At 38.2% G+C, this 27,602-nt stretch overlaps 2 protein-coding genes across 3 annotated transcripts in view; one reads left to right on the top strand and one right to left on the bottom strand.

Annotated features, from left to right (window-relative positions):
* khdrbs2 (KH domain containing, RNA binding, signal transduction associated 2) overlaps positions 1-13,869 on the bottom strand; it is a 69,182-nt gene extending 55,313 nt beyond the window's left edge. For both annotated transcript variants that reach the window (XR_005615282.1, XM_031742880.2), the window contains exons 1-2: positions 13,540-13,869; positions 1,960-2,087 (exon numbers count right to left, since the gene is read on the bottom strand). Coding sequence is in view for 1 of the 2 variants with exons in the window: in XM_031742880.2 (XP_031598740.1) it covers positions 1,960-2,087; positions 13,540-13,630 (219 nt within the window). In the remaining variant the exon portion in view is untranslated. The remainder of the gene's footprint in view (positions 1-1,959; positions 2,088-13,539) is intronic.
* A 4,924-nt stretch (positions 13,870-18,793) lies between these two features.
* Positions 18,794-27,050, top strand: si:dkey-103j14.5 (isoaspartyl peptidase/L-asparaginase). The gene is made up of 7 exons (XM_031742979.2): positions 18,794-18,872; positions 19,557-19,753; positions 21,077-21,219; positions 24,609-24,772; positions 25,462-25,580; positions 25,784-25,894; positions 26,173-27,050. Exons 2-7 carry the CDS (start codon positions 19,567-19,569, stop codon positions 26,379-26,381), a joined length of 933 nt encoding a protein of 310 aa, XP_031598839.1. The 5' UTR covers positions 18,794-18,872; positions 19,557-19,566; the 3' UTR covers positions 26,382-27,050.
* Positions 27,051-27,602: the final 552 nt, after the last annotated feature.

Here is a 27,602-nt window from a genome sequence, read left to right as displayed (position 1 = left end):
TGGTATTCAGAGAAAACATTACGCGTTTCGTACTGAGGTGAAAAGGAACACAGTTTGTCCCGGACTTCAGCTACAATGAAAAAGACACAAAGCTGAAGCTGCACAGCTGCCTCTTCTTCTCTCATTCTCCCCTGTTTCTACTTCAATCATGAAACTGATCAATGATCAGCTGATCGGCTTTTCTCTCTTGTTTATTTATCGCCCACTTTGCGCCAGAAAGAGGAAACCAGCGGATGTCGCGTTAAACAACAGCAGCACGTTTAAGCTTGATCAGCTGTTGTTAGAATTTATTTAATATTAATTGCTAGTATCAGCTGATGTTTGCTGGAGCCACAGCTGTAAAGCTGCTGGTCATGATATCAGTTTAGTTATCTGGTGAGAGGGAAACATGCAGATGAAACCAGGAGATGTCCTTACTGAATCATCAGAGCTGAACAGGTGATGGAGAAACAGGTTTACCTTTTAGGTGACATGAATGAGTTGAAGGGAAGTTATGAACTGTTTCTGAGAGACAAATAACACCAGGATCCTTTTCTACGTAGCTGACAGCTGGTGACTGTGCAGGGGCGGGTCTAGCAAAGTGATGCCAGGGGGGCAGGTAGGGCATTAACAGGGAAAGGGGGGCACAAGGAAATACTTTTCTTTATTATTCTCATTTAAAATGTCTCGCTTTTAAAAAAATAATTATCTGAGTCTTACAACAAACAATTGATAGATTGATACATATATACCATCAGAACAGTGTACATCACTGTCACAACAGTGTTTATTTTCATTCAAAGGCTTTATGATTTTTCCTATAATGGTGGGTCGGTCTCTAGTCAAAATGCCGGGACGATTTTTTTTTGTCCCAGTCCAGCTCTGTATGCAGCTCATCTGCAGTCTGGTGTTACCTACATCTTCCTATTCAGAAGGCAGAATTTCCAAGTTCTGAGTACAATCAAAAGCACCACGACTGCAGTTTTTGTGTTGGATGTAAAAAGCAGGCTAGAATCATGGCGGCGGTCAACGACGGTCCAGGCGTGGGATTTCTCTCGTGGAAATGTGCACATTATTTTTTCCTTTCTATTGGTAGGTGGCACAGTGCACTTGTGGCAAGTAAGCAAGTTAGAAGACTGGCACTCTTGCTGGGTATCTAGTTACGGAAGCAACACATTAACAAGAGAAGTCTGAGTAAAACCAAAGTTACTTTCCCTAGTAACTAGTTACTTTGAAAGTAACGAGTAACTTGAAGTAACTGAGTTACTTTTTTAGAGAAGTAACTAGTAATGTAACTAAGTTACTAATTTAAAGTAACTTACCCAACACTGCTTAGAACACATGTAATATTTCCTATCTTAATGTCAGCTAGACACAGAGATGTTATGACAAGGAAAAAAAAGACAGGAAAATACAGCGTGAGTATGAAGTGTATTAAAGGCTTTTGCATGAATGTCTGAACTCAAGGGCAGTGGAGCTTTCCATGACTGCAGTGGCAGTACAGCCTTTTGCTGCTCCTCAAGCAGCTGTGTGCTGTTGCTTAGCTGCCTGACGGAGCAGCCTCATTAGGCCACGTTTCAGACTTTGTCAGTACTGACGTTGCATAACTCAGACACAGAGCAGTGTCATAGAGTGATTTATGGTCACTGTTCCTCACTGTACCCTTGGGTGCTTTAGTCTGCTGAAAACTTTGGTTTTTGGTGACTATATCAAAATAAACAGACAGCATCCAGTGACTTTCTAATAGCCAGTTTGAGGCTCATGGGGATTTTAGTGTAGAAGTAGGAGTTGTGAACAGGTGAAGCCGACCTGGAGGGGAGACTAAAATGCTGCTAAAATGACTGAAACAAAATCACACATGCTTTGTTCTTCTTGCACTTCCATCACAGTTTAATTGCTCTGGTCACTTGGACGTACCTCACATTTAAAAAAAAAATACAAATAAAATGTAGGACCCTGTAGAGCTGTTATGTCTCTTACCTTTGGATACTGTTGGACTGGAATGAGAACTCTTTCGGAGAGCTTGATGTTTTTATTGCTGATAATGTCTAGGTATTTCTTGGTGTCACCATCTTTTCTTAATTCATCACCTTCGTATTTTTCAATCTCTGCGGAGAAACAAGATAAGAAAACAAAAAACAGATGAGAAAATAATGAGTTTGTTACGTAACTGAAAAAGCATCAGCCAATAAGCAACTGCAGAATCACAACAAAACAGCGTAATTTTAGACCAGGAACACATTAGCAGAAATTTAACTCACACACTGAATATTTTGCTGACTATTTCTTATGTCAGCTGTAAATATGCTCACATTGCACACTTAATAACAAAAGATAATCCCGCTGACTCCTGATATGTCCTTTCACATCAGGCCCTGCAATCTCATGATCCAGTAATTCCAATCAAAATAACAATAGAGGCAGTCACACTCAGCTCGCTCTACCTCACTTCATTACGAACTGAGCTCTTGCGGGCTGTCAGGAGTCTCTCCAACGCAGCACAGGACTTATGCAGATGTTGGCTTAAACATATAAAACGTTTGATATTAGCGGGTAAAAGCCATTTGGGGCGGTTAAGATTAGATCTGTAAAGTAAGATATTAGGATCCTATTTGCAGATCATTGGTTTCAATCAAACTGCACTGTTTCTCCTTATAAATTTGCAAGGTAGGCAAATCGTGTGCAAATTGACCCAAAAGTCATTTTGTGCATCCCCAGCCTTATTGCAATAAGATGAAAGATGAAAGGTGGATATTAGCTGCCCAGTTCAGCATACTATATCAGTTTGACAGGAGCGGAAAGACTCCCTGAACAATGATATCTTTCGACAATTTTTTACAACACTTGAGCTGCAAGGCTAAAAAGGCATTTAGAAAAGAAGCTGTTTGTTGTGCCTGCACCCTCCTTTGTCACTAATTATCAATAACTGTAAGTTGTTGCATCACAGAAAGTCAGAGATTTGAATACTCCTGAGTTTATATATAGAGAAATTCAGAAGTTCCTTTAGAAGGGATTATTTAACCGTTCAAAACAAATATGTACGATTTTAAATTTAAATTGATCGTTTAAATTGACTTTGGAAACAAATATATCCACTAAGTTGCTGAATCCGCCTTTAAATCAGGCTAAATGTCTCAATTCGACCATGTGAACATGCAAAGCTTTAGCTCAATGTTCCGGGTCTTTTAGAGAGTTAGCTTTTGCAGTTTTATGAAGTGAAGTTGATTTTCTTCACTACTGTCTGTGAAATCACATAGACGAAAATTCAACAGCCTGAAATGAACCAATTTCTTCCCACTCTACACAATCTCTGATTGTGCCTGATTGTCCGAGGAAGATCGTTTAAATTGGATCATGTTGTCTCTCCTTTTTTGCAGTTTCTCTGAGATGACTCTCACCAGAGCTGCAGAAGCGTCTGGAAAAAAATGGAGTTCATGAAAAGTGAGCGCAAGCTAAATGAGAGGGTGCCTTTTTAGCTTTTTAGATGATTAAATAAGCTTTGATTTTTTTTCATGTAAGGATATAAAAGAAGAAGGTTTTGTTCATTGCTTCTAAAAGACTTTCTTATATTACACAAAACCTTATATTTTTATCAGATCACTTCCACTTGTATCAAAAATATGCAAAACCGTATTTTTAAATGCAGCCCAGAGCGGCAGTGACAGAAAGGACAGCTTCATGTAAACCGAGCAAACACTGAGCAACACTCACCCAGACCTTCATTACCTGCCACTGAAAGCAGACTGCACCTAATGCTGCTTGTGAAGAGCACAGGTAAACAAGACCCCTCCAACCTTTTATTTCCCTCAACATAGCTGATTCACCCCTCCTTATGTGACACTTTACACCAGACAAGTGTCCCCAGATAAGAGGAGCTAACATAATACGCCTTTGTAAAAATAACATTTTGCCAAAGGAGATAAACCAAATGTAGCTCCACACACTTTCATATTTTGAATTACTTTGGCTTTTCATACAGTGGAAAACAAATAGTAAAGAGCTAAAAATGAAAATGAAGCATGCTATCTGAGCAAGCTAGTCTGTTTTTAGTTATGCTAGCCATGGGGATGTCACAGTCAATCAGGTGATTGTAAATTGTACAAAGTTGTGATCCTTTAACTTTTTCTCTATTGGCATTATCAAAAAAGAAACCCCAAACCCATATCTACTGACGTTCAGCTTTTGTTTATTCATTGCTTTCTAGCAATTGTTAGCATGCTGGTGGTTAAAATTAAAAAATAACCTGCTGTTTTAGCCAGTCAAACATTTAGTTTAAATACCTCTGTGCCAAATAGATTTTAAACAATGTTTTTTCTTCCTTCGATTAACAAAGCCTTTAAATGAAGCAACTTCAAAGATGAGGTTCGGATCAATGGATGGGTCAACAAAACATTTTTTGATAACAGATGGAAGTTGACTTTGTGTTTACCTTAGGGACTTTTTTTAAAAGTATCATTTACTTTCTGCTGGGTAGGCAAGGATTATTTGCTACTCTGTTAGTCATTTTGAAAGAGGCAGATGTAGAACATCAGGCATAAATTTCCTCTTGTACTCTGTACCGAGTTGTGCCCTGTAACTGCCTGAAGCGCGATGTGTTCATAGTTCATCTGCAAAATCTCCATTTGAAAGCTATTTGGTGTTACGGTCAAATTGACTCATTTTATTTTGAGAGATAAACAAAAATATTGGGATCAAAATGACCTCAGCTGGTGTCACCATGTAAACATAACAAAAATAATGTTTTCTGGAAATTATATAAAACGACATTTATTGAATCGGAGGATGATTGATGTGATAGACACTTATTCTGGTCTGCAAACTGCAGGTGAACCAAAGAGGCAATTGCATATAAAGGAAAAGAAAGAGAGAAAACAGGCTTGCAATCTATAAATCCCGAGACACACTCACACTGATATCATCTTTGTCAAAATAGCAGGAAGCAAAAGGAGACTAAAGATCAGAGAGGCAAGAATGTGCTTTGAAGGTCACTGGTTACAGTCTGCACACTGGACAGAAAAAAAATCTCATTTGGGGAGCTAAATGAGTAAAAGACTCTCAGTGACTATTGTGGTGCTCTTGATCTTCTTTGTTGCACTGCCCAAACTGCTTCAGCAGAGCTTCTCAGCAGCCAAGGCTGAAAAAAAATGTTGGTTTTACTGGGGAGCTAGCCCATAAATGTGTGCAACAGTACAAGTTGAGAGACAGAGTTTTGCTGAGAAAAAAGAAAATATGCCCAGTCAGCCTTCTGTAGCTTAAAGTTAAATACATCTGCTGTATGTGACAACAGAGAGCATCAACAGAGACTGAGAACCAGCTTGAAGTTTATTTATCTTGGACACTATAAAGATGTCATGCAAACCTGTCTTCATAAATAAATCACCTAGTTTGTATTTGAAATTCAGATGTCAGATTTAGCTGTATGTTTTTTTCCCGGCAACTTGTTGCTCTAAGTAAACCATCTGCACCACAAGAAAACTTGATAGACAATCCTAACTTAATCTTGTTTCAAAGCAAAGTAAAAATATCCCATTTCCATGTATCCCATGAACACAACGACTGACATGGCCTATGTTGCACAAGTTCCACTGACTTAAATTTCAAGAAATCTGAACTGCACTTAAAGCTCTGGTATCATTTTGTAAAAGAAAAGTTTCATCAACTACAGCAGCGCTAACAACAAAAAGAAGCATGTTAGCAGTTCAGTGACATCAGAAGAAGGAGAATTGAAGGCATCATTTGATGCCCGACTATTTTTCCTCACATTGTAGCTTTACTGCACTGATTCTCAACCTGGGGAAAGCGTAACCCAGAGGGCACATTAAAAAGATTAGCTCAACTAATTAAAAAAAGGGAAATTACAAATTAATTTAAGAATTTAATGGGCCTGAACAGGTTTAAGCAGAAAACAGCTAATTACAAGTGACGTATAAACAGTTCTAATAGACTGCAGACTTGACATAAATAGCAAACATTTAAAAAAAATATTTGTATTAATCCAGAAAATAGATTATTAGAGTTTTAAAAGTAATGGAAAAAAAAAAATTTTTTTAAATTAAGTTACCAAGATAGCAAGTCTGTGGACTGTCTTTCCAGTTATTGTTGTTGCCATAATGGCTATTTTTTAATTATGCAGTTTGTTCTACTCTACCATTATTTTTAAAAAAGGTGTGTGCCAGCAGGTCTAAGATGACTTTGGTGAGATCACACTGTGCTTATTTCTCTGATTTTCTGTTGATGTTGTGTGGATCTGTTGTGTGAAGAAAAACATGAATCCAGAGAAAACAGATGTATGGTGGTAAAATGAGTCACCATAATGAATCCATCCATCTTCTTCCGCTTATCCGGGGCCGGGTTGTGAGGGCAGCAGCCTAAGCAGAGAAGCCCAGACCTCTCTCCCCAGCCACCTCCTCCAGCTTGTCCGGGGGAACACCAAGTCGTTCCCAGGCCAGCCTCCCCCGTGTCCTGGCTCCCCCAGGGCAGACCCAGGACACGCTACCTTATTGTGGTGGAGGGGTTTGTGTGTCCCAGGGATCCCAGGGGCTATGTTTTCCGGGGGCTTTTGCTCTCTGGTAGGGTCTTCCATGGCAAATTGGTCCTGGGTGAGGGACCAGACAAAGAGCGATTCAGAAGACCCCTATGAGTAGAACATCAAGGGAACAGTTCACCCTGCCCAGGTTACCACGGCCCCACCCTGGAGGCAGGCCCGGGGAGGGTGCCTGAGTGCAAGTGTCTAGTGGCCAGGCCTTAATCCATGCACAGCGCGAAAAAGGGACATGGGCCCATCCTCCTGCAGGCCCACCACCTGCAGGAGACCCAGTAGGGGTCGGGTGCACTGTATGCCGGGCGGTGGCCAAGAGCGGAGGCCCTGGCGGACTAATCCCCAGCTACCAAGACAAAATGAATCCAATCAAAACTATATCCTTCCACTTCTGCAGGTCTGATCAACTTCAAATCAGCACAGATTAAATACATGATGTATATCAAGACATCCAACGCAGAGCAAGCTCAGGATGTCCTGGAATCTGACATGTGCTTTGTATAGACAAATAATACACTCAGTAAGCATCCTCCTCTTTTCACTCTGCTCTTTTTTTATTTTGCAAAGCTGGCTGAAAGACTTCAGACCTTGAATAACCTGCAGACTGATTGATGAGTATTAAAGAAAAAAACTGCAGACAAAAAATTGCTAGACGACATATTCAGACTCCCTCAGTTGTACAAGGTTTGTATATTTGCGGTTGTATTTTCACTTTGCAAGGATTGAAGGTCTTTCTGTACTTTACAGATGTGCAGAATTCATCTGCTTATTTGTTTTAAGTTTTCCTTAATCCCTAAAATCTGTTGGAAAAGTCAATTAAGGTAAGATTAGAGACTCACTGACTGATATTAAAATTCTCAAAAATCTTTGATTTACGCAGTGGTGAACCAGTCAGTGCTGAATTGAGTGATTATTACTTTATGTGCTTTAGTGCATTGTGGGCATTGTCGAGTGCTCCCATTAGTTAGACAGCTAAATTATTCACTGATTTCTTTTAGCCACTGAATAGTATATCTAGAATAATGACTTCACAATGGGTGAAAAAATAAATCAGTGCAATTACTCTCCAATAAGTGATTGCTTGTTCACATCAAATACAGAAAGAGGAAGCAGTAGCCCTTCGCCTGGCCAGAGTGGACCTAGTGGGGGAATGAACAGCAAGACATGCAATTAGCTTTGGCTCTTTTTCCCACTTTTGACCGATGAATATTAAAATGTTGGAAATGTGTTCCTCTGTTTGGCCACATGCTGTTTATGTGTTTTCAGCCGAGCTGCACTTAGGCAAATGTAGCACTTGGCAGACGGTTTAAGTTGTAAATCTTCAGTGTAAGCATTATATTTTCAGAATGTGTGATGAAAGTGGAACGAGCATTTACTGATCATACCATTTACATATGAAAGGCAAGGAAATGTGCATTTTAAACTCGTCTCATGACGTGATTACAATGACAAGATAGAAACAATCGTTTTGATGGAAGATTTTTCAGGTATTGTTGCACATTTGCAGGGGGTGGGCACTCTGACTCTTTTTTTTTGGTTACATTTTTCTCTGTCTCCTACTGCCTTATTTGTAAGTTCCCTGTGATATGTGAACATTCAAGACACACAGTAATATAATCTGTTATCTAATATCTATTGTCTGAGTGCTGCGGCTTTGGCTCATTTCTGTTGCTCAAGATGCTAGTGACCTTGGAATTTAATCTTATTCGACCCATGCACTCATTGTAAGTCACTCTTGATAAGGGTGTCAGCTAAATACTGAAAAATGTAATTCCAATGTCTCACCCGCCCCTGAAATGTAATTTTTGTGTCCTTTTGATAGGTCATAACACATGGGGTGCTGTTTATGTGTCACTACGAGGTGGGTCACTGCTGGATACTGAGCACGCCGTAATGGATGCGCTGAAAATGTAAGCAACCATTTATAAACGAGAGAGAAAGATAAGTGAAAATCAATTCTTAGTGTTCACAGATATAATGGCTCTCTGTGGCAAAGTATTAGCCACATCAGAATGTGAGGTATACAGTGCAAAAGTTTTAAGGCTCCATCGATGTTTAGCTTATCATCCATTCTCCGTTAGGAGGAACTCCGACTGGTACCAAATTCTGCAGCATGACAATGAGCTCAAACATCCCCCTGAATCATAAAAAACCATCTTCAGCAACAAGAAGAACAGGAAGAACGGCAGGATGCGTTTCTACAAGTTTCTACAAACCAACTGTGTATCAAACAGAACTGATGCCTTACAAATCGGTGTGTAAGGTACCAAGCAAATAAAGGATATACAGGCACAGGTGTAATTTTTAAAGAGTGGGTTTTATTCTAATCCAAAGAAAAAGTAATCTCAGAAATAGATCAAAATTGAAATAGACCCATAATAGAGGTAAACTAAGCAGAACTTTACTCCATAACACTGCTTAACTTAACAAAACCTCATCTTAACAAACAACTCAAGATATATATTAGTGGACTAAACCATTTAAATGCAAAGGGGGAAAGCAGGGAGACAATAACTAAACCGGTTGGTTGGTTCAGTCCATTTGGTTGGCCTCTGCATTTCCGCCAGCAACACCCTCAACCTCTTCCTTAGCTCAAACCAGGAAGGACTGCAGAAGCAGACAGGTAAATCACAAAGGTAATAAAAAAAAGTAATTAATGCAGCTTCTATAAATCAGTGACAAAACAATGCAAACCCAAAGTATGCACCACCATTTAGAATACAGTGTAGTGCCATAAAGTGCATCGGAACAAATTAATCTTCTTCCTCTTTCGGCTATTCCCTTTGCTGCCACAGCAGATCACCCTATCCCCTGCATCCTCTTCTGTCACACCAACCTTCGGCATTCATTAGCTCCATGAACCTCCTCTATGGTCTTCCTCTTCTTCTGCCTGGCAGCTCGATATTCAACATCAATGGTCCAGTAACCTCCTGAGACACAGTCCATTCATTTATGTCTTCTGTAATGGACGTTGGTCTATATCTTTTGACATATTTGAGCTACCCTACTAAGTCCTGATGTCCCTAATAGAGGATATCCTGGCCTTTGCATTGATATCGCATGTATGTTTTTGGGTGGCCCCTTTAGCTCCTAAGAGGCAGGAAATCACAAAAAAAGTTAAACTGAAGGATAATTTTTTACCCTCGTTTCTCATATGTCCACATGGCCAAACCATCTCACTGTTGCCTCTCAAACTTTTTTTCCCCAAACACTCAACCTGAGCTGTCCCTCTGATGTACTCATTTCTAATCCTGCCTGTCCTGGACTCTCGCAGTCAAAGTCTCAGCGTCTACCATCTCCAGCTCCACCTCCCGTCTTTCTGTTAGTCCTACCGTCTATGAACCATAAATCACAGCATAGGTCTCACTACCACCTTGTAAACAAATTCAGCGACTTAATTAAACCAAAGAAACTAAGTGGTTGTCATGTAACTCCAGAGACTGCAAATTCACTTAAATGTGGGAATGTTGTGGGAGACTGAAACGGTAAATCTGTTTGATTTATGCGTGTGTGGAGAGTGGAAGAATATTACCACATTATTAATTTAACTGTGTGTTTGTGGTTGTGTACAAACACCACAGGTTGTTTTTTCCACCAAAACAATTAATAAAGTTTTCCATTTTCTGCTGATTTTTTTTATTGCTAAATACTATTTAATCACAGTTTTATAAAAAGCATACTCATTGAAACGAGAAATTTATAAGCGTCTGTATGCGTTCTGAAGAGCGCTTATACCACTGCAATATGTACTCTAAGTGTATTCCTAACTATGCAAAAAGCAAGCTCATGTATTGAGGAAGATTTTTGAAGCATTATCTTAATAATTAAACTTAAACATAAGTTCAGAAAGTGCAGGAGAGGACTCAGTGGAAACCTTGAGTGCTCATATACTAATAGCAGTAACTAAATGTAAGGAGAAAATGAACAGACTGAGAAGAAAAGTTCTTCAAGATGCAGATTAAAGTGTATTTTGAGCCCAAACTATGCTAATGTCTAAAATTGCACTTGGCATGGTGTTGGGCCTCCTCCATATCTATATTCCGATTTGATTCAGAGAAGTCTACATCCTTCAAATTTCATGCAGATTTTATTTGCATTGTCACTCTCGCTAGCAGCACTTGTAATGGTATTTGAGATAATATATACACTTTTACAATGCTTAGTGAAAATGTAAACTCTATCTTGTCATTGAGAAATGCCTCCTTCAGAAATGGAATCACAGAGTAGCGCACACATTTAGTTTTTCCTTAACAGACAGTTTCCTTGTCTGTCTCCTGTCTGCTTTGCTTGCTGCCTTATTAGAAATCCCACCGGTTTTCATGGCAAGATGAGGCTGCATGGCATGTAGGCAAGCCTTACAAAGAAAACCACTGGGATCTATTAAAGGCTTGCCTTTCTTTACACTGACATGAGCCCACGTTCAAACTAACTACACAGTTCTTTAGGCTGAGGAAACTTAAAGTGCAAAACTTGAAAGAAGTGACTCTTATCTGTCAGTCTGAGGAATCATTAGCCTCATGCAGCATGTCCAAGAAAAAAAAATCTGCATTTGAGATTGTGGAAGAAAGTTGTAGCAGTTTCAAAATACTCTGCATACAGTTTTGATTGTATAATATACCAATCTATTCATATATTCTGTCTAACAATCCTTGCTGCTTCATAAGAGGAAGCTTAGTTTCAGCTCGACAAGAGAATTATCCCCACCCACCCGTAGTTTACAGCCGCGGACTGGAGCTTTGTTCCAAAGAGTTTTAAATCAGCTCAAAGAAAGACAAACGGTTTTAGAAGCAACATAACTTAAACACAAACAGTAAATAATTCATTTCATAAATATGGAGATGCTAACTGTGACCACGGTTAATCCATGTTATGCTGTTGATTGTGCATGATGTTAATAACACGGGATTACATGCTTTGATATTCAGTGATAAATAGCTGCGAATCTGTAAATCTGTAAACGCAGTTTATCTTGCTGTCCACCGATACGCAGGGTTTTTGCATTATCCATGAGCATAGACTGACAACACAAGATAACAAGTCTGTGCTGAACATTTTTTCACATGCTGCCCACGGCTGATTGTTTTGGACATTGCAAGACTGACTGAACTGACAGTTTATTATACTGATTGGCCACTTTTGTGTTTGATGAATACAGAGAGGTTTCTGTTTACTGACTTTGCCAACAGCATTCTTCTCAGACAAATGCATTCCAATGTATTATATACTTTTTCTACAGTATTGTACTGTAATATTGAAGACTGTACTGTATTGTTAATTATGGGGCATTGTAGTGTGTGTATTTGTTGTGAACTGTTAAAACTGCTCAGAGAAAAAAGTAAAGAAAATACATAGATATCCTCATGTAACATGCTAATTGCAGTTCATAGTGGTAGATAGCATTCTCTGTTTGCATCCTGGCTGCGTCAGCTAGGCTTGAGTACATATGGCAAAGTGTAGTGTGTGACAGATGATCCCATCTGCATCCCAGTTAGCGACAAGAATGGGAGTGTCAGGTGTCTCATCAACACATTTCAACAGGAAAGCTCAAGGGGCCGAACAGCAGAGTGCACACACACCCCATCCAGCAGCTAATTAACACAAAGTGTGACTTTACATTTTTAAACAAACATGTCAGAACCCAAAATTAGCATACATGCATGATCTAATAAATTAGTTAAATCAACTGCCTTCAGAATCACTAGTGATAACATTTTTAGCACACAGGAAAAACAGTAGAGAGCGTTTCACTGAGTGTTTTACAGTCATGTAACATATGATGGCATTTTATGTTTAATTTTGTCATTTTATGGCTGATATATTGTTTTGTACAGGAATACGTTACTAACTGGTTTGCTTGCTTGTCATGTTTGGTTTGTCTTGTCTTTCCTGGTAAGGCCACGCAGGTTCATCCATTCACATTTATGATAATCATTCAGCCATTCACTCCAGTAGCACGTCACTCAAACGTTTATCCGAGCTTTTATAGCACTGCACATCAACCAGACTTGTGCAATTACAGGAAGAGAGACCGCGCAGTCTATACGAGTAATGCAAAAGTTGCATCTCTGGGCTGAATGAGCTGAGCTGAGTTTTTGTGTTCGCTTTGAGGTGACACACTTCCTATCAGAAGTGACACATTCTCAGCATGTGAATGAGATGAAGGCTACAAAGTACTTTAAATGCTGCAGGCTGATTGCGGCACTCTGTTGACATACAGTAACATTATTCTGGAGGAAAGGCTTTACAGCATGTTTCACTGACATTTTCTGTTCTCCATTACCTTGATGGCATTTATCCTGTAAGAGGAGGTGTGCATCTATCAATTTTCGTTCAGTCAGAAATCTATGACTCATGATGCAATAATTACAAACACTTTGATTTTAGCCTCCAAGGTTTAGCTCACGTGGAATAATTAAAATATTAGAGCGGTGATATTTGGCTTGATAAATGACCACACAATTCACATATTTTACAGAAAAAATATTGGCTGGCAGCACACAGTATTATAACAGGATTAAGAGCACGTTTACCTTAATACAGTACTATGATTGTTGGACTGACGAATGTGGCACCTTTTTTATTATTTTTGCCCTGAAGTCAATGAGAAATCCTCAAGGAAGACATTCGCTTTATGCGAGCCAGCGCATTGATCTTGGCGGACAGTGGGGTTACAATAACCCCCTCTGACTGTACACATACTTTAGTGTCTCTGCTCACAGCATTTGTTCACTTGAAGTTTTGGGGAAAACCCAACAAAAGTTCCTCACTGGAGCCGAAGAGCAGTGTCTACATTAAACGCACAGCACAGAGAATTCAACTGTCGCCACGCAAGCACTAAAAGTCAAGAGTGATGTGTTAAAAACAAGCTCACATCAGCTCACTGTACTGCCCCAAAATTCAATGCAATTGTGCTTTCACGTTAGACTTAACATCGTGACTGTCGCCAAGTCCAACATTCAGAGTGCATTAGACTTGAAAAAATATATATTTTCTATATATACACACATATATACTTGACTTACCTTCTGCAAGCAGGCGCACCGCATGCACAAAGGAGGGGTCCAGGCTGTTTTTCTCGGACACCAGCTCAGGTAGGTACTTATCTGGATGCATCTTTATCACAGCGGACCTCTTCACCGGCAGTGCAGGTGAGACGACAGGAGTGCTGAACGTCACAATGCAACTATAAACCTTGCCGCTCCTGCTTCTTGGTAGCTGTAGTCTACCGGTCTTAATGAGGAACACCAGCAAAACCCCCTCCAAAAATTGGTCTTCCAGTGTCTCCCGAGATGCTTGACTGGGGTAGGGGTGGGGGGGCTGATTTGTGATTCAAAGGTGTGAGCCCATCTCTGCTACCGTTGCCTGCTGCCTCTCCTCGGCACCCCGCCAGATTCAGTGGGTCTGCAGACCGCGCTGCTCCCCGCCCCTCAGCAACATTATTGGCCATATTCTGGGACTGGCGCTGCTGAAACACCAAGAAAGGTCCCCGCTGAGCGCAAAGGAAATGCTCAGTGTTCTTTAAGGGAATTGCTTTAAAAGGCTGGGGTTGCATTTGGTCGCTGCTGACAACGGTCTATGAAAGAATGTCACCCCGAAACTATAGATTCTCGTTTTTTTTCAACTGGAAACTTTAATAATATTGGATATAGTACTCAAACAGAACAAATAGAGCATGCTAGTAAAGTTTTGTTGCACTGACAGACTGTACCATATAAATGTCGCTTAATTAAATGGGTTTTTTATGCAGCTCGTGAGTTTCAAAGTAACTACAAAGTCAGTACAAAGTAGCCCGCAGGCATTCACCTGTGAGGGACAACACAACTGTTCATGGTGCTAAACACTGGCTGCTGTCTGATTTGTTTGTACATATCTAATTTGTCTTAGATTTACGGGTAACCTAAATTAGCATACAGCATACTATTCTTCACACTCCACATGACATGATCCACTTCGTTAACTCTGTCCCACACGCTAAAACAGGGGTGTCAAACATAAGGCTTAGGGACCAGAATCAGTCTGGCAAAGACTCTAATCCTGCCCCGCTGGACAGCCTTGGAAACTGTCAACAAAGGCATAGATTTTTAACTTTTAACTGTATTTTCGTGAGTTTTACACTTTTGTCTTTTGATAAAGGTTTAACACATGGCTATTGATGCTATTTTTGTGTTTTGTACTGTCTACCACAAAAATTTCTCAGAGGGGGGGTTGACACACTGTGTATGCATTCCACAGTATCCATTGTGCACAAAAGCATTTCTTTATAATGTAGAAAAACCGAGATGTACTCTTAAAACTGAACATTCTTTTTCTTATATTAAAATGTCTCAAGGTTTAAATGTGCAATTAAACTTCTTTATACTGATATACATGGGAGTTTCATTAGTCTAGGTCACTTATGATCATAGTGGGCTGTATCTGGTCCATGATACAAAATGAGTTTGACATTGCTGCTGTCAAGGAAGTTTGGCTGTATTGTTACAGAGTGAATCATATATTTAAAGGTATGCATGCCAAATAAACCATTAATTAGTTTTTCCATGTTACTTAATGAACTTATGTCAGTTCCTTACATCCTTTGAGCTGCATCCCCTCTTATGGCTGAAGAAGGTCAGCTCTAGTAGAGCTTTAGCTGATTGCATAGTCAGTGGCAGACTTGGCATAAAGAAGCTTTAATATAAATAGATATTTAATAATAAAGTGAATTCTTCACTTACTCATCAAGAGCCAGTGTTAGTGGTGTCAGCACTGTAAGCATGAATGTTTATATCTCATCAAATGGCTCTCTTGTCCCCAAGCCATGATATTGACTTGAATCCAAAAGTCATCTTCGGCACAGCATGCAGGCTGCTTTACTAACTCACAAATTAGATTTGAGCAGATGAGGCTGGTGAACGACCAATTCTGGCTCCACTTGACCTTTAGAGTTGTTTCTCCCCGCACTGATCAGAATCATAAAGGCTCCTCGCGGCTGCAAACAGCAATGCTTTGTGAATATGAGTCAATTATGTTCATAGTATTTATGATTCTTCTCAGTTTTGGTAGAATTTAATATCTTCTGAGAAACCAGGACATTTGTCTTGGAAATCTAGTGCTGTTGTTTTGGGGTGCTCTGTGGTACATTAATAGCTGGAAATATCCATAAGAATGAGCCAAAGGTTTCTTTCATTTAAATTGTGTATTGGCAATGAAGATTACAGAGTATGACTTTTTTATGGCTTTTTAGGGTGATTTAAAAGACTGTTTTAGAGGCCAGAATACCCAAGTGGGTTTGTCTGACAGAACTATTTCATTAATCTGCTTATTTCTGTAATGCCAAACAAGCCTTAAAGGAGTTAGTATTGATTAAAACTTCACACTTACATCCCCTTTCCATTTATTTTTCATTAAGTTCCTTTCTCTATGAAATCAGACACAGCTTTATTTTTCTTCTTGAAAGCCTAAAACAAGCAGCTATGGCCATGTTGGCCAGTACTGTCTTTGCATTTCATGCTCGCTGGACCTTCACTGATTTAATTCTATTCAATAAAATGATTTATGACAGTGTTAATGCAAATCATGCTGCTGCTGCTGTGACTATTAATGGTAATGAGGGTTATGACGGTTAATGTGTTTGAGTCTTGTAAGTCTATAGTATGTTTGTAGATGTAGACTAATGCAGGCATATTGAAATAGACTCACACCACACACACACCAACAGATGAAAACAATAACAAAAAACCCATAGACAGCTTATTACAAACTATAATTTTTAATAGATTTCTAAAGATTTCTACAGAAAACCTTTTTTCTTTCATCATCTCAACGAGATGAAAAGTATTCCAAAATTAAGCCAACACAAGACTCAAACTGGCATTTATTAGCGGAGAGGCAAAAGCAAATCAGTTTCCAAAAACTCAAATCTTAACATTCCAAATTTTACTGCATAAAAAAAAAAACCTGTTAGATTTCTTCTCACTTCAACTTTTTATTTTTAAGAACTCATCCATATGGATACTGGAAAGATTTAAAGTTAAGGATGCGATTGCGTTGACTGACAGGTCCACAGACACAAGGAGATGTTGTCCATATCCGCTAGGCCTAATTTGAGACACTGGTCCTCTTTACCATATTTGTAAATGGTAAAAAGACTGACAGGTATATAGCACACCAGCACTCGATGGAATTTTTAAAAAAAATTTCTAATTCAGTTGAGTACGATTCTAGTATTTTTATTAGTCTGTTACTCACCACTAGTCCAAACGTGGTGTTCTATGACACCGATCAACTACATAAATGGTAGATATAGCTACCATGATGTCATCCATTGGTTTCTGAGGTTTCAAGACTTGAAGCCACAGTATAAGATATTTCAGATAGCATGTGACAAACGGGTGAAGGTCTGTGCAGACCTACCCAAAGAATACCACAAATAATGCTCCTTTTTGAAAAATAGTATACCAAGATTGAAAAAAATAAACATACCCTTTTAGTCCAGGTGACCCAAAAGCATTAATTTAGCCATTAACTTATCAAAAAAGTATTCACTAAGGTAAGAAAGAAAGTGTTTTTTCCCCCATAGACTTCTATTGTGGTTTTACAGACATGTGACCACTAACCATGTGATGTTAACATGTCTGCCATTTTGGCTTTGTGACAATAGAATATACAGTAAGGATGTAGGATCAAGTGAATAAGGCCCTGGTCACACAAGCAGAGAGTGATTAGTAACCATCTGGCAACCACCTGTTGCTAGGGAAAAAATGTGTATTCACCAACTGGTTAGCAAATAACTCCTTCCAATTGCTTTGGTTGCTAGCATATTGCTGTGGACCTTGTTTGAATGAAAGAGATGGTTTTCTCCATGAACACTTCCCAGCTGCTCTCCAAGCTGCAGTGAAACAGTAAAAAGTGTGAAGCACATCAGAAATGTAGATCATTTGCTACAAAGTAAAAGTTGTACCTTTCTCTACCAACCAGTGGTGGTATCATGCCCAATATGGCAGACAACTATTGAGCAATGTGCACATGACTTTACATGAGAAACCTCAACATGACCCAAAGTCTTTTTTGCAAACAACAGCTATCGCCATCTGGTGACCTATAGTTAGAATGCAGGTTCAAGACACTTCTGCAGTGGGTTCATATTTCTGACCAATAATTATTGCCCATGTTTTATACTGTTTATTATTCCACGGTGGCAACATCCATCTTTTATTTATAGTCTATCAACAGAACTACTAGAGTCACAACTTAAAATTTAGTTTTAAGTTTAGCTTTCTGTGTGTGAGAGTAAAATTTAAACTTCTTTTAATTTCTTTAAGAAAATACTTTTATCAAAGTATAACTGACAGCACAATTATAACAAACTTTTTCTCTTGGTTTGATCATAACTTTTATGTATATTTCTTTATATGCATTTGATGGACTCTTGCAGCCCTCTAGTGGTCAAAGTACAACATTATACGTTTTACTGACAGACTGATAACACTATCATTAAAAATGTAAATGTATGGCAACGCTTTAATGTAAGGCAAATAACACCAGAACACCGCTGTGTAACCTCAAATTAGTTTAGAAGAAGTTGTTTATCTCCTTTTGTTTGCTTTAATCTGTTTTCACATTTTCAGGGAGCTATATTTTTTCCTTTTATAAAAGTTTGTATTTTAAAGTTTGTTGATGATTCTCTGTAAAAATTAGCAATATAAGAGTAACTTTATTCTATTTTTTCTGCTTTCTTTTCAGCAGTTGTTTCGTTTGCAGATCCTTTTTTGGGTACTTACATTTTAAAAAATATTTTAAGCAACTCTAAAGCATGCACCCTACATAATATATTAAGAATTCAATAGCCTATGATATAACCTGCAGCTGGTGAAAACTAGCCCATGTGAACATGTCCACCTGTTATGTAGTCCAACTGCTTGACCATTTATTAAACTCTGTCCTCTTTTTGCCCTGTTTTAGCTCCGCCTTTATCGAGCCAAGCACACGACTCCAAAAATTCAGACGTTGTTTTCACAATAAAACTACATTACAACACCCAAGAAGTGATAAGGGGCATTACATTCAGACTGCACATAAATGCAGCATAACCGTCCGTATATTTTTTATTTTTGTGTCACTTTACGTCCGCTCAGAATAGTGGCACAAAAATAACGTCATACAAGATGAGCCTTTTAACACTGTACTTCTTAGTTTGCTTAGTGGCGTGAGGATTTAATTTTGAAAACTTGTCGGAAGTCTTATCGGTTGTGTCCATACTGTCAAACTTGACGTCAGTGTGCAGCACGCGCTGGTTAACCCGCGAACAGTAGTCTCTTGAAGTCACGTGTCTATGGCGAAGTCTTTATCCTCCCGGGAATTCTGAGGCTCGGAAAAGGTAGGAAAAAATGCAACGTCTCATTATGTTACAGGTTGAAATGAATAACTATCAATATCACGTCAGCGACTGCGGTTCAGTAGATTACAGTACATTAAACACAGTTCAAGTGCATGCAGGTAATAGGGAAAAATGTTTATGTACGCATAAAAATTGAACCTTAATAAATTATGAGAAGATCAATTATTATAGTTTAGTACTTGATTGTAGCTGGTAATTCAAAGCTGCTCAATCCATAATACGTTTAAGATAACTTATTATTAACAGCTTATTAACAGCTGTTTTAATTGGTCTAATTGGTCTTCTAATAGCCAGGCAATAGCCAAAAACTGGCAACACGGGCTATGTGCTAAACTGTGGATACATGAAGGAATGACCACATCTCAAAGTTCAGTCTTGATGATATGATCTTCGATAGCAGTTTTATCAGTTGTTCCAAGGTGCAAATTCATGTGGTGCAAATACATTACCAGTGGAGTGCAGAGCAAATAATTAGTTTAGCAGTTTCCGTTAGTTTATTAAACAAAAGACATTTCTTAGTATGCAAAAGTTTGTGAAGTGTCTGGATCAAGGCAAAAAGAAGATACCAATGATCACTTGGTGCTTTTCCTAATGCTCAAAGAAAAAGTGAATTATTTTCTAGGCTGTAACCTGTTAATAAACTACTTTGTCTATTTCATGCAGGAATGCAAAGATGTCAGCAGTCTTGGTTGTGCATGGTGGGGCATGGGCCATACCGGATGAACTGGCCAAGGCCTCTGTTGATGGAGTAAAAACTGCAGCATGTGAAGGATTTTCAGTGCTGAAACGAGGAGGAAGTGCAGTGGATGCTGTTGAAGTGGCTGTGAGGGCTTTGGAAGATAACACTGTGTTTGACGCAGGTAGGGACGGTTTTTATTAGATTGGGACACATTTATGCCAAGTAGTTCCATTTGAAAATATGTAAGTGATTAAATGAAGCCCCATCTTTGTATACGGCATTTGTAGCACCCTCATCTTTACTCAAATAAATAGGTAAAGCCTAAAACGCCAGTTCCTTTCACGTGTCCATACAGCAGCCAAATGAGAATGCCCTATTTTCCTTTATTGTTAAAGCTGGCTTCAACTGCAGAACAATGTCTCCATCTGCTGGTCATGATGAGAATATCCATCAGGACTCCTTTAAGAATATGAGAGATGATCTCTGGCTAAACCTTAATATCGGTCTATTCATATCATCTGTTGCTTTCTTTACCCTGACAAATTGTCAAACATATAAAGTGCCATCTTTTACTCCACAGCCCATAGTCAGTTGCACACTGAATCAATTAAAAAAAGAAAAGTACACTTGACATGAACATCCTAATCTGTCATAGCCGGACAGAAGGAAGACTTCCAACTGCTGTACAGAAAAATTCACTAGTTATGAAATAAGTATTCGGCTTTGTCTGTTCTGAAGTCTGTATCTTGACTGAGACCATGACATGAATGCACTGGTTTGCCAGGACCGTGGCTCCTGATTATCTGTAAGCAGTCATACACTACTGTGAGTGAAAAACCATAAAAAATTACGCTTTTTCTTATTTTCCTGTTATTTATAAAGCATATTGTCGCAATAGTGGACACTGATGTTAAACAAGGCCAAAGGTTCAAATATTTAGGTCAATATATGAACAAGTAATCCCTGTGAGCCAAAAGCTCAGGCTTTAGACTGCTTTAAATGCCTTCTTTTTCTTAGCTCTGGCTATGAGGCACACTAGCCCCACCTATCGGCTGCAGGGACAGCCAATCAGATGAAGGCTAGCTTAAAGAGTAAGGTAAAATGGCTTTTTCAGTAAGTAGATGAATGGAGGGGTTACACGGAAGCCCAGTATAAGTTAAAGTAGTATTTGGGGTGTCAAGTCATGTAAAGTTACAGTAAAAAAAAACTATGAGTAAAAATATGGAGTCGGAGGTCAACATAATGATACGGGTATGATAGAAAATATGAATATCCCAAGAACTTTTACAATCATTTGTGCCATTGAAAGTCAGACAAACTAGACATCAGTCAGTAGTATGGTGTTGCAGTGTCTGTACTGCTTTGCCATTACCCTGCGTATTTGTAAGGGTGGAGCTGGCATAATTTAAGTGAACACATGGAAACATTTTTATCTTTTTAATGTTTTTATCTCTGCAGAGCTACCTGAAGAAAAATCTCATCTCTAACTTGTTGTTCTCTGTAGGGCACGGAGCAGTACTAAATAAAGATGGAGAAGTGGAGCTGGATGCCATTATCATGGATGGAAGGACACTTGCCACTGGTGCGGTGTCTTCAGTAAAGAACATTGCCAACCCCGTTTCACTGGCACGGGCAGTGATGGAAAAGGTCTAAATTTCTTAGTTTCTATCATTTAAAAAATATATTTGTTTACTGGGATTACTAATCTGATTAAAGATTTTGATTTTTTATGACTACTATAATGTGTTAGATCCCAGCTACTTGTGAACAGGTGGTCTGGTCCAGTTCTCCATTTACTTTAATAGGAATTGCCAGAAACTTGTTTAAGTTGTTGGCCGGGAGAAACGGCCAGCTCTAACTGCCTACCCTTTTTTTTTTTCTAGTAATGCCCTTAAGTAATCCTAGTCATCAGTTACACTTGGCATCTCTTCCCATAAGGATCTGTGCACTTGACAAATTGCTACATTTTTATCCAGGAAAATGGGTCCCAAGGATCTTTTTCCTTTTATGAACTAGAACAACTTGTTAGAAGCATCAAAATATGTAATAATTAAACACAAAACACAACCTTTACTGTTGTATGATGTCCAAAATTTAATATTTAACTGCAAGTTGAATATTTACTTTGGACGGGGGTAAAGCATCCAGCTTCGCATAAAAGGACTTTATAAATCACTTAGACTAATCATAAGAGGTCAGGCTGTGTATCTATTACTGACTTTGTGAGAAAAAGAAGAGAGGATTGTTGCCTGGCCACAACAGAAGTCCTTCCCCAGCCATGAAGGATGTAGATCAGATGAAGAAGTAGTGACTTTGTCCAAAGTCCCCTAAGACCCCTGAAGTCTTTAATTCACCACAGCAAAGAGAACAGTGATGGTGGTGGTTGTCTTACCCCTGTCCCCAAAGAACCAATCAACTGCAGGAAGAAACATTTTAGCCAGGCATGTTGCACTGGTCCGTGCTGTGGAAGTTTCAAAGCTCTTTTTAAACCTTATCTTTACTTTAGTCACCAAACTTTTGAAGGCAGGATTTGCTCATAGAAGTACTTTGGTTAAACTGAATTATTCTTATATAGTGTCACTACTTTAGTGCAGACCACCCTTTGTATTATATGTATATAGAATATGTATTCTTTTAAAACTCAGGGACAGGGATTAATTCAATGAAGATGTTAGGACTGATGAGCCGATGAGCTTTGAATAGCAATCTAATTCAAACTACCTCAAGCTTTTATCATTCAAACTATTGTCAGAGCAGACTGTCTTCATAGTACCAACAATGTCAGTTTTGATCCAAAGGCAGGTTTCTATGCCTGTTGGTTTCAGTCACAGTCTGGCTTGTATCATTCTGAACCACCTCTCTGAATTTAGAGGTTGTTCACTATAGAGAGCAGTCCCTGAGAGAGCAATCAGTTATATCACCTTGTCCATGAGATGTCTGAAGGCTTCAGACTGCAACAGTTATTTAAGACACTCTGAAGTCTTTCCAGTGTTGATTGGGCACATTGAGACGGCTTGTCAGTCAAACGGAGATATCCAGGTCACTGATTTTAACAACACTCTGCTCTTAACTACAGTGGGCTTTAGAATCTAAAATTTGACTTTCATTTCTTCAACAATTTTACTTGATATAAAAACCTAATTAAATTTAAACTGGTAAAAACAGCAAAGAGTGATGGGGTCAGGGGAGAAAAGACAGCTCTGTCAGTCCTGTTTTAATGGGTGTCGTTAAAGCAGTTCTAAACTATACTTCCAAATCCTTTGTTTAAAGAGATTCACTTTACAAGATTTTCCTAATAACAGGGTGATTTCTCTTAAGCATAAGCCACATTTTCCTTTGATCATGACCAAAGAATAGGAAGGCAGGTCAAGTAATCATTATGCAAACTTTATAAAAATAAGAATTAGACGGACTGAGTTCTATAATTCATATTTAAAAATGTAAGTCAGTACTTCAGACAGTGTACTACATTTAGGTAACCACAGTGACACAATTTCAATAATAGCATATGCAACAATAATTCTGTTGTTAGACAAAGTGGTTAGGCATGAACTCATTTACCACTTGTCCTTTAACCATATTGATAATTTATCCCTTGTTATTTTACATAATGCTTTAGTTTAGACATTGCTGGTGTAACTTTGCTTTACATACTATCCTGGGTTTGTTTGTGGTAGCATTAGTTACATCTGTTACATCCATGCAAATGGTTCTAAAACAAATACTACAAACCATCAGGTCATTTGAATTTTCTTCTGTTAACAGGTAAAATTCTAGTAAATTGTGTTTGCTTATGTTGCTTTGGTTATACTTACCATGTTTGTCCATTTGTTCAGGTCCTATATCTAAAACAGGTGTGTGGGAGGGGCCGCCCCAGCACTTCCTGTTTATATAGGGTCATGATGTCATTGAGCGCATCTCTGGGTGCAGCTAAATAAAGGGTTTTTCATTTTGCATAGTATTGTTTATTTTCTATAAAGTAACCTTTTGAGTTTTATTGTATGCAGTGTTTTACTTTTAAAACCATTTAGCTGAGTAAATGAGTTTGTCAGTTGCCATAATCTTATTCCTGTTTTTTGTTTAGAATCGTATTGTTTGGTCTAACCTATTTTTCAATGGTAGAGACTAATGAGGTTCAGGTGTGTGTAAAGTCCTGAATAAAGCAAGTGAGATTTTGCCTACCAGAGTGGTCTTAAAATGGTATAAAGGAGATGCCAGAAATAAAGTACACTTAAAAGCAACTAGACTGGTATGCTAATGCTACCTCTCTATCACCTTCGTTGCCACTTGGTCTACACTACCTCACAAGACTCAAGAAATTTTCTTACAGTAACTCTTACATATCCAAAGAAATCGTGGCAATATGTTTGTAATGACACAGTAAATGAAAAGCAAATAAAAAGCAAATAAATATTTACAGTAAATCTCATAAAAACATATAGTTTAGGACATTCTAGGATAAAATAATTTATATTGAACACATTCTTGGACCATTTTGACATTTCTTCAGTAAAGCAAATACAGTGTTTTCACTGCTGGTATGCATATAAATATATACATGTATGGTAGAGACACGGATGATTTCTCCAAAGAGTGGGGAGGCAATCCCTCGGGCTTGGGACAGAGTAATAGAAAGCCTATTATATAGTTCTGGAAATAACATTTGTCCCTGAATTGTCTATTCTGAAAAAATAAAATAATACAGTCCCCCAAAGTCATTTTCTAAGTTCTTTTCAGGTCTTGTAAAGAAAACACAGTCTTATTGGTAAACTTGGTTATTGAGGGTGTCTTGCTATAATTCAAGCTGGCATCTGGATGACTTTCTGGGCACAGGGAGATATTCCTTGTGTGCATGGCCAGTATCCTGCTTGTTGCTTTTATGATTATAACTTTAAGGTCATTTTTAGGGCATTTCTGTGGAATCTCAGTTTGATACATGAAGCTGCTTTTATCTCTAGTGGTACCTTATAACAATGTTATGTTTGCTACATTATGTTCAGTGCTATGAGATTTATTTAATCTATTTTCTTCCTCAGACTTCCCATGTGATGTTGACAAGCCAAGGTGCAAACTTGTTCGCAGAAAGCATTGGTATAAGCACAGTCCCCACTGAAACACTGGTGACTGAGTATGAGAGGAGAGAATGGGAGAAGCACAAGAATTACATGACTGGAGTAATAGAAGATTTCAACACTCAGTGGTATGCATCTGCAGGATCAATTTCAATTCAGTTTTATTGTATTTATACAGTGCCAAATCACAACCACAGTTGCCTCTGGGTGCTTTATATTGTAAGGTAGAGAAAACCCAAATAATCAAAAGGCCAAGCAAGCATTTGGTGACAGTGGGAAGTAAAAACTCCCTTTTAAAAGGAAGAAACCTCCTGGAGAACCAGACATGAGGGGCAGCCATCTGCCGTGACAGCCTGCGGGTGAGGGGAGAGAGACAGAACAAAAGACACATTGTAGAAGACAGCATTTAATTATTTAATCATTGGTTATTAATATTAGTTAGTTAGTTATTATTAGTCATTAATAATTAATAATTAAATGCAGAAACACACAGAGAATAAAAAAGGTGAGTGAAGAAGAAACACCAATAGGACGCCCCCAGCAGCCTAGACCTAGGTTTATGAATTTTCAAAAACTAAAAATTATATTGATATTTATTAGGCAAATAAAGGTCACATTTTGAAATTTGGGCCAGTTTTGGCATCAGCCTTACATTGATCAGTTGTCTAATAAATTTGTTAAGCACTGTATGTTATAATGAATCAGATGAGCTTCCCTCTTGTGGTACATGCAGCTATGTCTGAAAACATTTCAGATCTAATTTGCATTTTCTTTTGCAGCTGATTTTTTTGAATAATGTAACATTTCTTCATCCCAGGGCTCATGATACCGTTGGAGCAGTAGCTCTTGACTCTGCTGGTAATGTCGCATGTGCAACATCAACGGGAGGGATTAGGAATAAAATGGTTGGAAGAGTAGGAGACTCCCCAATCATTGGTATGATTTTATTTATTTACATGTTCTAAAACTGCTGTTTTAATACTGAGCGTAAAATGATATTACGTCAAACCAAGGACCTTACATTGTCCAAACATTTCATTTAATGATACTCTTCACTTTACTACACGTTACTTTAGCATATTCACAGCAATCTGCTTTAATGTTTGCTTCTGTTGTTCACGCTCTCTCTTGTAAATAAGGCTGTGGAGGATATGCAGACAACTTCAGTGGTGCAGTATCCTGTACCGGACATGGAGAATCTATTCTTAAAGTCACACTGGCCAGACTCATTCTTTCAAAAATTGAACAAGGTAAAGTATCACAAATGCAAACAGTTTGTTTATGAGAATTTATCAGTTCTTAATGTTTTAGTCCACTATCCTGAAAAGTGCAACTCATGTAATTTTGAGTAATTCCAGTTTTGCAATATTGCCTCTCACAGTTATTTAGTAAATTGTGTTTCTGAGCAGATTAAGAAGATCTTAGAAGCAATTATTAAAGGAGAATGTGCTGTGAAATAACACAAGCTGAAGTTAATTTTCCATTTTTCATTAGACAACTGTGTTCCTATTTCTTCTCCACTTTACAGGTAAATCAGTAACAGAGGCTTCGCAGATGTCTCTGCAGCACATGGGAAACCGTGTCAAAGGAGCCGGAGGTGCAATTGTTGTTTCTCCTTCAGGCCACTGGGCTGCCACGTTTACCACTGAGCGAATGGCTTGGGCTGCTGTGGAACAGGATGTACTGTGGTATGGATTAGACCCGCATGAGAGATTAAAAGAGCAGTTGCCGCAATAAAAGCAATAAAAAATAGCTGGGACTCTCGGCCATTTGACCTTAGAACTGAAGAAGCTTCTCGGATGAGAGGTGAAACGTCTTCAAGCAACTTAAAGAAGTCCAGACGCTTTTCTTTGCAAACTCCTTTGACTACGATGACCTGGATGACTGAGAACCTTCACAGACAAAAAATAGCACTTATTTCTTCTTATTAATCACTGTGCAATGTGAGACTGCATTATAATTTTTCTTATATAATTTAATTTTATAATTTTTAACTCACTTTTTCTAACTTTTATTAAACACGTTTGCTACAAGTTAAATAAAATGCATTTTTTTAAAGGTTGAATATTAAAATAAGCATTATATACACATACTGTGAAAAATGTGGTAAAAAGGAATATTTTTAGAGATTGAACTTTAGTAAGTGTTAAACATAGAAACGCATGACTCTGTTTTTTTGGAGAAAATCTTTGCTCTTTAAACTTTAAATCCTGGATCACATTTCCAAGTAAAGGATGTCTGACTTCTTCTTACACTTTTTTTCCCCAAACTTTTGTCAATGAAAAATTACCTCAAAGTTACATTGTTTGAAAGACTGTATTGAAGTAATGTTAGATCATATTGTTGTAGGTAAAGTTGCAATGAATGATGACTAATGGATCAATGCAATAAAGGATATATATAGTATGTGTCAATGTATTATTTATTTTAATGTTGATCTCTTGAATTTTAAATAACTGAAACACATCCATCCTTTTATTTAATTAATTTTCATCAAAAGTGATTTGATTTTCAGCACTCTTAAAGCATCCCTATTAAAGCAGACTGTATCATTCATGAGCATCTCATCCATCATGTAAGCAACATTGTTGGCCTCATTTCATCCTTTGAAACAACTGGACACCCGTTGATTTAACATTAAATATCTGCTGGACTGCAACACACTATTCTTCTTTAATCTTCATATCGCGATTATTGTGCTGGGCTAGGGGGTAAAGTATATGACATTTCAAACCCAACACTATAGGAAAAGATGGGTTCAAGATATTACATCAGCAAATTGTTTTCTGAAATCTCAGCAAAAATTCTCAATAAAGTTGACTTTAAAATTTCATTAATTATGTTTAAAGTAATACATGCAATAGATGGAGAAAACTTTATTTTAAAGTAAAGTAAAAACTACTTTAAAATAAAAGTGTATTTCCAATTATGAAGTGAAACTATGAAACGATCAAGAGA

Source organism: Oreochromis aureus, linkage group 13 (assembly GCF_013358895.1).
Source record: "Oreochromis aureus strain Israel breed Guangdong linkage group 13, ZZ_aureus, whole genome shotgun sequence".
NCBI classification, from domain to species: domain Eukaryota; kingdom Metazoa; phylum Chordata; class Actinopteri; order Cichliformes; family Cichlidae; genus Oreochromis; species Oreochromis aureus.
This window is presented reverse-complemented; position numbering and strand designations above follow the sequence as displayed.